We start from the raw sequence: 14,125 nt of genomic DNA, 5'->3' as shown, positions 1-14,125 counted from the left end.
GGATGCGTCAATTCTTACATGGACTATCTGTAGTGCCTAGTTCGAATGACCCGATCACCATCTATTGCGACAATAGTGGTGCCATCTTCCAAGCTAAGGAGCCAAAGTCTAGCAACAAGTCTAGACATGTACAACGGAAAGCTCATCTAATCCGAGATTACGTGGAGCAAAAGGAAGTAGTGATAGAAAATATTGCTACAGATGATAACATAGCAGATCCTCTCACTAAACCATTACGACAAGATAAGCATGAAGGGCACGTTAATTCCATGGGAATTAAACGTGTTCCTAAGTTGTAGTACTCTTTTATGGATTAGATTCATTCCCTTATGTACTCTATACGACATCATCGTTTTGATATTTATATATTTTGTTTTTCATGTGGAATTTGTACGACAATTTTGAACACCACAAAGTGAACTGAACAAACATTATATTTTTGGTCCTTAATTGCCCATATGAGCTGATAACTCTGGCAATTATTTTGTGACGTTGGTTGATGGTGGGTTCAACGAGCCATAAGTCAAACGGTTGACTGACCAATCACAGAGGCGATTTATACGGATATTTCGTAGGACACAATTGTGACATCGACGTGGAGTCCTAAATGTTTTATAACATTCGGTGCCCGGTCGTGGATGGGACCTCCATGGTGATCCTAAGAGTCGATTCTTTTGACTATCGACTGTCTCTTGAGACTACGGCAGATTTTGGGTGACTTTGGTTTCTTTCTCACGGTCATCCGTAACAGGGGGCCAAGTAGATTTTTTCTAGGTCATTTGATGCGGTGCTTAGATCGGAAGGAGTCGAGTTGAAGGAAATATTCAGCCTTTATCAGGTACTCGATATTTCTCAGGGCCACTCGAGGAGTCAGAATCGAAATGCATGGCCATGCTCGGATACGGATTCGTTTTATCGGTTAAGTTACTCTCTAGTCGGGGAAACCACTCTAGATACGGATCGATTGTAAAATACGACCTTTGCATGGATCCGGATCGCAAATTGTTTTACATTGAGTGGGAGAAATTTTTAAATGAATATGAGAATCGGTTATCGCACATACACTTGTACGGACAAGTGGGAGTTTGTTGGAGCTGTGTCCTCCAGTTAGTGCGGATAACGTCATTGCACATACACTTGTACGGACAAGTGGGAGCTTGTTGGGGCTGGTGTCCTTAACAGTTAGTGCAAGGACTTATAAATCTCTAAAAGGATCAAAGGGCATACTTTTGGTATTATTATCAGTTGATCCACGTTTATCAATAACGGTTGGCTTGCTAGATAAGTTTGACGTTATTGTCATATAGATGGCGGTGATCAACTGGTCTCTAAAAGTCACACCTATAGGATACGTTTGAGAGATGTGTGAAGATGAAAATACAATCATGTTGATGCAATTATGACTAACCAGTTAGTCGGAGTTATTGACTAGTAATTAGTCAAACGCGATGTTGAGACAATTATTTAATACGGATTAAATAATATGGGCTAAGGCGAATTAAACAGTTAATTCGTAAATTAAATATAAACGATTATATTCAATTAATGTATATTGAATTAATTATACAATATTGTCTTTGTCGGACATGTATTAATATTTAGACTAATCCGTGTTATTAGTCGATGTATTAATAACCGATAACCGATGACAGTTTATAATAAAACCCGTCATATACATTTTTAGCGGAATTGATCGGACCACGAGTTAATAATGAGGAGAAAGTGGAAAGCCCACTCCCTCCTCCATGAGACCCGCGGACCGAGGCAACAAAAGGAGAGGCTCCCTCTCCTTTTGACCTAATCATTCATTTTTGATAAAAACATTAGGGTTTCAGGGTGTTCTTCTCTGAAATTTCTAGATCTCACATCGAATAACCTCACAATAGCTCTCTCAATATTGCAAGTCAATTAGAGAGCATTTCTAGCACAAGGGCATAGTCTCAGACGGTCTTGGGTGCAACGATTAGGAGGAAATCTCTGTTGATTTATGTTCTTTACGCCGCGCAACAAAGGACCCGAGGTTGATTCGTAATCTTTATCGTTTTCTATTGTATTTCGTTTATGACCATATTCACATGTTAAATTTACGTTATAATCCTTAAATTTAAAGGGTCTTATACGGATATAACCCCACACCCACTAAACCCATAACCTATCCACATTAGTATACAACCAATTCACCAATTTCCCAACACTTTCAATGTTCCAATTCACAGCTTTTATGACACCCAAACCTCCTTCTTGTTTCCTACAGCAGACCCTATCCCAGGCAATCAAGGGGGCCCTCTGATATTAAGACCCACCATCTTAAAAAAAACTCCTGCAGATGGCCTCAATTCTCTTTACCACAGCCTTTGGAATCTAGAAAATGGATCCCTAATAGTTGTGTAAGGTATTCAAAACAGAATTGACTAGAGTAAGTCTTCCTGCATAGCTCAATTTTCTAGCCCCAATGCTTCTAATTCAGGCCACAACTCTCTCAACCAAGGTGTTACAGTCCAGCTTAGTTAATCTCCCAGCCTGGATAGGGATCCCTAAGTACTTAAAAGGGAGATACGCTTCCTTAAAACAAGAAATTTGGAGAATCGCAGCTCTCATACTCTCAGACACACCCCTAAAAACAACTTCAGACTTAGCAGCATTCACCTTCAGACAAGAAGTAGCAGAGAACGTTGAGAATGCTCTAAGCAAAATCATAATAGACTGAGTATCCCCTTTGCAAAACAACAATAAATCATCTGCAAATAGGAGATGGTTCAACCTCAGAACCTTACACAAAGGATGAAACCTAAAAGTCCATATATAAGTAGCATAATCCAACACTCTTGTCAGGTACTCCATACAAATGGTAAATAGCAAGGGAGAGATGGGATCCCCTTGTCTTAACCCTCTCTTGCCTTTAAAATACCCAAACAAAGCTCCATTGAGATTAAGAGAAAAGCTAGTGGAAGTTACACATGTCATAATTAGTTGCCTAGTTTTCTCAGGGAAGTTTAGAGCACTCAACATTTGATCCAGGAAACCCCACTCAATAGTATCATAAGCTTTCTGCATATCCAACATAAACATACATCTTGGGGAGACATTCCTCCTATTATACAGTCTAACCAAGTCTTGGCAAATTAAAATATTTTCCAAAATACTCCTTCCTTGAACAAAAGCTCCTTGGTTGTTGTTAATAATGTCAGGTAAAATCCCAGCTACTCTAGAACAAAGAATTTTGGAAATAGTCTTGTAAATCACATTACAGCATGTTATAGGCCTGAAATGTTTTACACTAACAGGCCTATCCACCTTAGGGATCAAAGTAATTAGAGTGGCATTCATCTGGTTTAGTAACTTCCTAGTCTCAAAAAAATTCAGAATTGCAGCAGTAACATCACCACCAGTGAGATCCCATGAGTCCCTGAAAAATTGACTGTTGTATCCATCAGGCCCAGGGGATTTATCCTTAGGAGTACTAAAGAGAGCCTTCTTCACCTCATATGCAGTAACAGGTCTATTCAATGCCTCCCAGTGACTCTCAGTACAACACTTCCCTCTTCTAACTACCTGAACATTAACAGGCACAGTTGAAGTCTGAAACCCAACAACTCCATGTAGTAACTCAAGAAAGCCTATTGAATTTGTTCACCATCAGTACAGACAATCCCATTCTGATCTTCAATACTCAAAACCTTGTTCTGTATCATTCTTTTCCTAATAGAGTTATGAAAAAACACAGTGTTAATGTCTCCCTCCAAAGACCACTGGATTTTAGCCTTTTGAACCAAAAAAACTATCCTCAAAGAAGGAGTTCTTTCAATTCTTGTGCCACATCATGCTCCCGTTCGCATCGATCCAGTATTACCAGGCTTATTAACCAATTCTTTTTGAATATTTTCCAATAAGACCACTGTAATATTGTAGCTATTTTTAATATCTGAAAAGCAAGATTTGTTAAGATTTTTAAGTACAGGTTTGAGGGCCTTCAATTTTTTAATCACTTGAAATATCTTGGTACCCCTAAACTACCTTTGCCAAACATCATTCACTGACACTCTAAACATCTCAGATTGCCCCCACATATTAAATTATTTGAAACACTTCTTACCCTACAACCCACTCTTCCTATCAGATAGAGTACAAGGAGAATGATCAAATAAACCAGGTGGATGAAAGTGAGCCCAATAATCACCAAATTTTTCAACCCACTTTAAGTTGCCCATAGCTCTATCAAGTCTACTATAGACTCTATCCACAGGGTCCTGTTTATTAGACCAGGTGAATAAAGCCCCAGTAGCTTGGACATCCTCCATACAGCAAACGGACACACAATCCTGAAACTGTTCCATCTCCACTTCAGTAGAGTTACCTCCTAACCTTTCTACTGGAGGCAAGACAGTGTTGAAATCCCCTAGCCAAAGCCAAGGAAGACTACAAGACCAAGCAACATTTTTGAGAAAACTCCATAAAGCTTGCCTCTCAGAAACATCATTATGAGCATAAATCATAGTCAACAAAAACTCCTTTCCATCAGTAGAAGAATTCACCCTCATATGAATATATTGAGCACCATAATCAATAAATTGAATAGAGAAGCACTCAGGTTTCCATAAAACCCAAATCCTCCCCCCTTTATGCCAACTACAATTAGTTGAAATACTCCACCCATCACATAAAGTTGTAGGTCTCTTTAACAAATTACTAGGTTTTATTTTGGTTTCATGTAAGCCAAACAAGCCCACACCATTATTTTGCATAAACCACTTAACTATCTTCTATTTATTCATATCATTCAAACCCCTAATATTCCAAAAGCCGATACTATGCATTTAAAACCAGAGGGGGGGGGGGGATCCTTACCACTCTGACCTACACTCCCCTTTGGTGTAGCCAGTTTGTTCAAAGCCTCAATAAATGTAAATGGCCCTGCACTGCCAGTACCCCTAGCAACAACAGGCCCACCTTGCTTATTCATTCTCATTATAATCCTTGCTGGGGTAGATTTGACAGTACGAACCAGAGGAGGGAACACTTCAAGGGTAAACAGCTGGTTCTGAGGTTCAGTCACAGGAGGAGTGACTTGAGGCTTCTGAACAGGCCTCCACACCTTCTGAGGTTTGTTCTCAACTTCCTTGACTCTGGGTTTCTGAGTATATTTTCTACATTTCTCATTCACATGCCCCATACCCTTGCACAAACTACAGGTAACAGGCAACCATTCATACTCAACCCTCACCTCCACCACTTCCCCAGTTTCATCTAGGAATTTCACTTTATCAGGTAGAGCCTGATCAACCTGAAACTCAACCATAACTCTAGCCTGACTCAGTCGAACATGATCTTCAGTGGCCTTATCCTTCTTCACAAACTTACCAACCAGACCTGCAATTTTTGGAAGACAACCCCCCCAGAATTTTAAAGGAATTCCTGCCATCTTAATCCACACAAGCACAACATCCACTTTCGCCTTAACCAACTCAACATCAACATTCCATGGCTTTATAACAATGGGTTTGTTATCAAAGATATAATACCCAGAAGATAACAAAGCCTCCTTACATTCAGAAGATTGAAGTCTCACAAAAAAGATACTATTATCCATAAAAGAGACTCTATCAATCTTAAACTCTTGCCAAACTTGATACACAAAATCCTCAATGATCTCCCATGGAGGGTTAGCACCAAGGAATATCAGCCTGCGAAAATTGGAGCCTATCCACAGGTTCTGTCTCCTCTGCAATTGGCTCCATGATAGGTATATCCTTACCACCTTTCCTCAACGACCAACCAAGAGGACCTGGAGCCTCAAAAACATCACTCAAGTTAAGACTCGGTATCCCATTCAGCTCCCCCAAAGATTTAGACTTTCGAGCATCCGCTGAAATAGGACCCTTAGAACTTGAAGCCTGGCCTGTCTGCTTTTCATTTTTATCCTGAGTTGAGACAGCTGAGGAAGAAACAACAGTCTCCTTATTTGTATTCGTAGATTTTTTTGAGTTTTTTGATTTGTTTTGAGTACTAGATGAAGCTAAAGGTGAGAATTGATTATCGCTAAATGTTATAACCACCATTGTTAAAGCTGACAGCGGCTCCAAATTTTAGATCATGAAATTCAGAGAAAGTCTCCTGAAATCCTGATTTTTGTAAACTTGGTTTCTGAAATTTTGTTTCCATTTCTTTACTCACAACACAAAATACCCTTCCTTTTCTTAGAGTGACATAAAATTCATTAGCCTTATGTAACACCCCCATAAGTCTGGATCCTTTCCATTAGGCATTCCCAACGCATGGAGGCATAACAACACTTGGTTTCCTAAGTTTGTAGTGCGAACAATCAAGTAAAGAAGTTCTCAACTCAATATAAAGAAATAGATAAGTTTTAGTTAAGTGATTACAAGTTGGGGGATGCAAATACCATCCCAATTGTTATACAACCAAATCGAAAATAGGACTTCAAATGTCAAAAACTAAGACAAGCTGAGTAGTGACAATGATGAAGACCGCTCCCAATGCCCGCGACTCAATATGCACACCTGTCACACTGCTCCCCATATGGGCGGAAATCACCATATGGTTCACCACAGACGATTCAAAACCCAATTGTTAGCTTAACGATATAAATGTTCAATGCATGCAATACTAAGCTTACCTAATCATATGACAATGCAAGATGAAACTAATAAGGTATGATGAAAGATAGGAAGTCACCCTCCAACATGCATCTCCACAACCGGTGACCAAGACACGCCCACGACATCACTAACACATACACAAGGTACTCGGAACACGTCCGTGGTACCGGATCCGAGTGCGACTCGAGTCCCCAGACAACGTGTCTCACCACACGAGTCCCTCCATAACCCAAGGACTAAATTTGCACATCCCTCTTGGAGTGGGAAGCTCCCAGGGTAACTTGAGAGGAAGACGGTTTCCCAACCGCCTTCCGTCTCCAAAATAGTAGCCAAGAATCCTCCAACATCCTCCATTGTCAACCTAATCACTAACAAGCCAAATACATCCAAACAAGACATATATACAACCATATCAATACAACAACTAAAATCATGCTCAATGCTTCATTAATCCATTTCTTTTCATTTAATTGCTTTGGACATGTTATAATGCAAGATAATCAATATTGTGACCATTCACCATACTTACTCTTCCATAATCATGATGAGGTACTATTATGCAATAAACCCTAATTATCTAAAACATGTTACAATGCAACTAACATGAAACAAATGTAATTAATGGTAATAAATACACAATTAAACACTCATATAATTATGGCTAAGTAGGGAAAACCCTACCTTAAGCTTGTCTTGCCCAATCTTCAAGCTAACCACTAGAAATGCTCCTCAATGAAGCTTCCTACATAATTAATTACTACAATCAATACTACAATATATTATAATAATCAGACTAATTAAACCCCTTAAGTATCCCCTTGAATTCATACAACTTAATTAAGTATAGAGTAATCTACTAACTAAATAAGATTTTTAAGACTAGATTAAAGAGAAGAAGGAGCGTAGATCAACTTACAACCAAGTGGAAGAACAAAGGAGGCAAGAATCTTCTCTAGAGAATTAGGGTTTTGAGACGATATGCAGATGGGAGTTTTTAGAGAGATATTGGGGAAGTTTAGAGAGTGGTGTGAATAGTGTTTGAGAAGGGTTTTGTGTGGGAAATCTGAAGGGATATGGTCAAAAAGCGACATCTCACCAATAAACTTCCCGTATAAGCTGCACTCGACCGACACTCGGTCGAGTGGTCGGTCCACTTGATCGAGTGGGAGCTCCATTCGGTCAAGTGGATGGTCACTCGATCGAGTGACTATCTTTACAGACTTCCAGATTAGTGCCCAGTGGTTCGCGGTCCTCCACTCGGTCGAGTGGGGTTCCACTCGCCCGAGTGAATCGTCAACTCGGTCAGGGCTTAGTCTATATAAATGCGGAGTATTTCAATCTTCCTCCCTTAATAAGACCTTCGTCCCCGAAGTTCACACCCGACACTCTAAAAGTCAAAATTCTATATCCCATGAATTCTCAAGGTGGAAATCGGTGGGTCGGGCATCGTGAAACTAACGCGCTATGATCCACAAAACTATTAAACTAAGTAAAAGAAATAAGAAACTCATGCTACTTGTACTTGCGTAATACGCCCTACCCTTCTAGAAACATGGTTACGACCTCGTAACCGACTCATACCTGGTCGAAAAGGTGAGGGTATCGTTCTTTCATATTTTCCTTAGCCTCCCAAGTGGCCTCGTCAACAAGATGGTTGGACCATAACACTTTCACCAAGATAGTCTCTCCATGTCTTGTTTTCCTAACCTTTCGGTCTAGGATTTCCTTGGGTATTTCTACATATGTTAGGGCATCATCAAGTTTGATCATCTCCGCCTTGAGCACATGAGAGGGGTGTATTTACACAATTGAGACACATGAAAGACATTGTGAACACGGTCTAAGGCCGGAGGTAGTGCTAAACGGTAGGCCACTTCCCCGACTCTATCCAATATTTCGTAGGGGCTAATGAACTTTTGGCTAAACTTGCCTCTCTTTCCAAATCTCATGACTCCTCTCATGGGTGAAACTTTGAGTAGTACCTTGTCTCTTACCAAAATTCAATGTCACTTCTCCTCAAGCCGGCATAACTCTTTTGTCTATCTTGTGTTGCTCTCATTTTCTCTTGGATTACATGGACTTGATCAATCATGTCTTGAATCATTTGAGGCCCCAATAGCACGGCTTCAGTGCTATCATCCCAACATATCGGGCTTCGGCATTTTCTCCCATATAAGGCTTCAAATGGTACCATGCCAATGCTAGTATGGTAGCTATTGTTGTAGGAGAACTCAATCAAGTGTAGTCTTTCTTCCCAAGAGCCTCCAAATTCTAAGACACAAGCTCTCAACATATCTTCCAATGTCTGGATGGTCTTCTCCATTTGTCCATCCGTTGCTGGGTGAAAAGCCGTATTTATTTTCAATTGGGTGTCCAAGGAGCTTTGAAGTTCTTGGCAAAATCTTGAAATAAACCGTGAGTCTCAGTCCGATACATTATCCTTTGGAAACCCATGAAGCTTGACCACATATTTGCAATAAGCATTAGCCAACTCTACCTTACTCCAAGTGTCCTTCATTGCGATGAAATGAGCCGATTTGGTCAATCTCTCCACAATGACCCAAATCATGTTGTTCCCTTTTTGGGTTCTTGGTAGTCCAACAATGAAGTCCATAGATATCGACTCCCACTTCCATTCCGGCAAGTCAAACACCTTGCCACGAACATCGCCACTTCCTTCTTCATGTTTGACCACCAAAAGGTCTTTTTGAGGTCCTTGTACAACTTATCGCCACCTGGATGCACCGAATAAGGTGTGTTGTGGGATTCATTCATAATCTTCTTCTTAATTTCATCGTCATTCGGTATACACAATCTCCCTTTGAATCTAAGACTTCCATCGTCATGTAACTCAAATCTCGAGGGTTCTCCCCTTTCTAGTACTCCCTTCCATTCCAGAATTTTTATATCACTTGTCTGCCTTCCCCGTATTTCAGCATATAACTCGGGCTCCAAGGTCAAATCTCCCATTGTTTCCCCCTTTCGTATCACATGGATACCCATCTTACTCACTTCTTCCTTAAAACTTAGCATGGACAAGGCGGTACACAAGGAGTGCACATATTTTCTACTCAAGGCATCGGCCACCACATTAGCTTTACCTTTATGATAGACTATCTCCTATCATAGTCCCTAATGAACTTGATCCACCTCCTTTGCCTCATGTTCAACTCCTTTTGGGTGTAGATATACTTCAAGCTTTTGTGGTCGGAAAACACCTTAAAGGTTGCTCCATACAAGTAGTGCCTCCAAATTTTCAAGGCAAAAACAACGGCTCCCAATTCTAGGTCATGGGTTGGGTATTTATCGTCGTAGGTCTTCAATTGTCGCGAGGCATAGGCAATGACTCTACCATTTTGAATAAGCACACATCCTAGACCAATCTTTGAAGCGTCGGTGTATACTTCAAACTTTTCACTCCCTTCCGGCAAGGCTAGTACCGGGGCCGTGGTTAGGTTCTCCTTTAGGGTCAAGAAGGCCGTCTCACAACTTCCGTCCCATTTGAAACGGTTCTCTTTTCTCATCAGTGATGTCAAAGGTCTAGCAATCTTGGAGAAGTCTTTCACAAATCGGCGATAATACCCGGCTAGGCCTAGGAAGCTTCGAATTTCCACCACATTCTTGGTCAACACTCGATGATTATCGTACTACAACATGCTTAGGAATCGCAGCGTTTGATCGACAGTTTTGTACAACTATACGTCGGAAATCTTAAAACGATTTCGAAAATAAAACATTTCAAAAATTTCCAAAAGTACCTGGAGTGTTTAATGCATGACGACGGGGTCACAATGACACTAATTAGAGTCAAAACCGACACCTGACCAAAAACCGACTCAAAAATTCAAATCCCGACTCCAACAACGCGTCAAACCGAGTCAAACACAAAACACAAACTTTTTAAAGACTTCCATGTTAAGAATTCCCGGAATCCTTAATGGTCAAGTACAAATCAAGTTCATCCAAAACCTAGGATAGAACAAATCATGATTACACTTGCGTGATAGTGACAAGACACCTCGAAGACCCGCGAAATGGCTCGCGCCTCTTCGAGCAGCCCATGCGGCCACGTCGCTCAAAACGCACACAACCACCCATTTTCCTATAAATACCCCTCAAATGCCACTATTTAAGAGTTACGCGAGTGTTCGACCCCTCATTTCTCCCGTAAAATTCGAGACTCGTCTACTCAAGTCACAAACCGACACGTGTTTTCGACCTACCGATCGAAGACACAAGCCTTACACATTGTTTGGTACCATCATCGTGCATTAAATCACTTGACCGACCATCTCGACCATTACAACGTCACTAAACTTAACACACTCTTTTTACATTGCTAAAACGGTTTTCAAACCGAGTTTTCTGACCAAACAAGTTGATACACTTTTGTCGATTTCTCGTCTCAAGCCTAGCATGTAAGTATGAGGGTGTAAAAATCCTCTTCTATCATGTTTTTCATTTGTTTCATGACTATAACATGCTAAAACATGCATAACATGGTACAAATATGGTATAAATGAGCCAAAAACGGATTTTTGGTTGAGGCAGGGGCTGCTTGTATAGCAACCAGGCTCGCGCCTAAAGTCCCTCTAAGCCTAAATCCAATCGTGTTTGGTCTCTTCTTCCCCTTTTGTTTTCATTTCATAATTGTAATTGGTTTTTACCATTTCAAATGTTTCAAAACATGTTTTATGACAAACTTTTAACCGTGAAACATTTTTCACCCTTGGTTTCTAATACCATGACGGTTTAATTTGTGTTACGGTGATAATATTTGGTTAATTATATTTTAAAAGGTATTTTTACATTATCAAAACAAATGTATTAGTCATAAACACAAAATCATCCTTGGTTCTATATACCATGTCAGATTTTAACCCGAGTACGATGATAAACACTGACTAATTCAAACAAATGAACTTAAAACAATTAGTTCATAATCATTTTCAAAACTATTCATGTCAAGCTTGCACAACCGAACCCGGGATCAAATCTTGTCAAAACAATGACGATTATTCAAGTTCGTTCTTCATATCAACACAAAAGTGGCCTAAACGGCCTTTTCAAATCAAGACGGGTTCAAATACCCTCTTTTCAATCCGTTTTACGAACTTTTCAATGGTCAGAAGACGTCTTTTCATTGTCTGCTGCACCGCGCCTAAACAGGCCACTCTTTTTTTTCATTTTCAAACCAGGATAGACCCGCTTGCATCGCCAGATGGCTCGCGCCTATATTGGCTGCCTGATGCAGGGTCTGCTTCCTTCCAGCATTTGTCTAGGACGATCCCGACTTCGGTTAACCCGAATACAGGACGGATCATATGACAAATCTGCTCATTTTACATCATATTTGCAAAACGCCTTACTGAGATAAATGGATCACGTTATGCACCATAAACCTAACTCGGTAAATGGATTTTTAATTTCCGTCCTGCATGCAAATCAACATTAAATCCAATTTGACATAAAATACTTGATACTTGGATTAAACAACCGACATAGAAAGATCACATGTTAGGTTCAAACTCGTGGATGCGCATTTATGCATTTACCCGTTCTATCAACTTTTGCATTTAACCAACCAAGATCGATCAGTAGAGGCCGCTACCGCGGGCGGGATTGGGTGTCCGATTAAAGGGCTTCCCAATACGTACCTTCACCTCTTACTCAGAAACTTTGGATAGTGGACGACCTTATCTAGGGCGTACGAGATTCATTCTAGAGATAGGATGCTAAAGAGGGACGATTCCTTATCTTTAGTACGTATGTCAAACACAACTTTTTGCCTTGGTTGACCTAGGTTTAAAGTGGATTCGAATGGGTTGGAAGCATCCCACAAATGCTTGGTGTTAACTCTGAACATCTCGTGCATAGTTTCGAGACCCTTGCCGAGACGAAACCGACCGATCTAAAACGATCCGGTGGAAAGCATTTTTACGCCGCCGAGCGTGGCTTTCAAAAGACCGCTATACGTCCGCAGAATGGCTTGGCGTGTAGGTGGCTATGTCCACAGATTGGCGACTCCGCTGGAGAAAACTAGGACACTTGTGTCTTCGTGATCCCTAGATGGTGAGACTCGAACGAGGTCTTGGTTGAAATGCATTAATTGATATTACGGTCATAGCCGGGTTCCTTGTCCGGGCCCACAACCTAACCCTTTTCGACCAATTGGCTCGTCTCGTCGGCGTGAGTTTTCTCATCCCCGCGTTTCGAATCCCGATGAGTCAAGCATGCCATTGACGTTACACATTTCTGTTTCGTCAAAGAGCTTTCATCTCCTTCGAGCACGAGGCTAGGGCACCCTCCTTACACATTTTGTTTGGATTGGTATCCCTCTCGAAAATCGGGGTTTGATTGCTTGGTCTGTAACCCACCGTTTTTAAGCCAAAACCAGTGTCAGCATTATGCATAATATAATGAAACTGCGAGTGCTTATGTTTTATGTGATCATAAGTCCTTCCGTGTCTATTCGAAAATACCTTTTTGCGACGTTATAACGGTCATTTCAAACCTCGGTCTTTCGCCGACCGTTGCATTTCAAAACAAAACGCCTTTCTAGGCCGTCGTAACGATGATTTTCATGTTGGAGCTTGTGTCCTCCACAAATTAGTGTGATAACATTTGTAAATCTCTTACAGATTCACAAGGGTATACTTCATATATTTAATCAGTTGATTAACGTTTACCTAATAACGGTTGGCTTGCTAGAAAGTTTGACGTTATTATCATACAGATGGCGGTGATCAACTGGTCCCTAAAGGTCACACCTATAGAACGTGTTTGAGAAATGTGGTTATAGAAATATAGTCACATTGATGCCCAAAATGACTAAAAAGTTAGTCAATGTGTTGATGAGATAATTATTTAATAAAATTAAATAATATTAAGTTGAGACGAATTAACTGTCAATTCGTAAATTAAATATAATAAGTTATATTTAGTTAAATATATTTAATGTTAGCTTGGACGAATTAATCTGTTAATTCGTAATTAATTATAATCAGTTATGTTTAATATCAACAAGATGAATGTGTCATAGTGGTAATAGTGAGGGTACACAAACCAAGAGGTCATGGGTTCGATCCTCACTAGATGACAATTCAACATATTTTATATATTTTTGGAAAGACCAAAAATAAGGAGAATAATCTCCTTATTTCGGTAAGTTTGGCCGAAATTAGGAAAGACTTTTCTTTCCTAATTGACTCCAAAATTTCGGTCTGTATAAAAAGAAAAGGTAGAGAATTATTTCTACCCTAATGCTTTTTCTTGAGCTTGCCTCCTCTCTCTCATCACAAAACACAAAAACAACTAAATTTTATAGAAAATTTTAGATCGATTTCTAGCATAATCAAAGGGCATATCTCATACCGTCTTGGGTGCAACTAATAGGTGAATATCAATTTTGATATTGTTCTTAGGCCATATTTGCTAGGACCGAAGGTTAATTCTAAATCCTTATACTTTGTTTATGTATTTTGTTTATGACCTTTAATCATCATTGT

The 14,125-nt window shown here is 40.1% G+C and overlaps 1 protein-coding gene across 1 annotated transcript; it reads right to left on the bottom strand.

The window, feature by feature from the left end:
* Window positions 1-2,463: 2,463 nt before the first annotated feature.
* LOC141588232 (uncharacterized) lies at window positions 2,464-6,056 on the bottom strand. The gene is made up of 5 exons (XM_074409686.1): window positions 5,668-6,056; window positions 4,859-5,576; window positions 4,106-4,760; window positions 3,851-3,922; window positions 2,464-3,617 (listed from the first exon to the last, which is right to left on the bottom strand). Exons 1-5 carry the CDS (start codon window positions 6,054-6,056, stop codon window positions 2,464-2,466), a joined length of 2,988 nt encoding a protein of 995 aa, XP_074265787.1.
* Between the last annotated feature and the right edge of the window lie 8,069 nt (window positions 6,057-14,125).

This window comes from Silene latifolia, chromosome 6 (genome assembly GCF_048544455.1).
Source record: "Silene latifolia isolate original U9 population chromosome 6, ASM4854445v1, whole genome shotgun sequence".
Taxonomy (NCBI): Eukaryota; Viridiplantae; Streptophyta; class Magnoliopsida; order Caryophyllales; family Caryophyllaceae; genus Silene; species Silene latifolia.
Note: the sequence above shows the minus strand (reverse complement) of the source record. Positions and strands in the feature narration are given on the sequence as shown.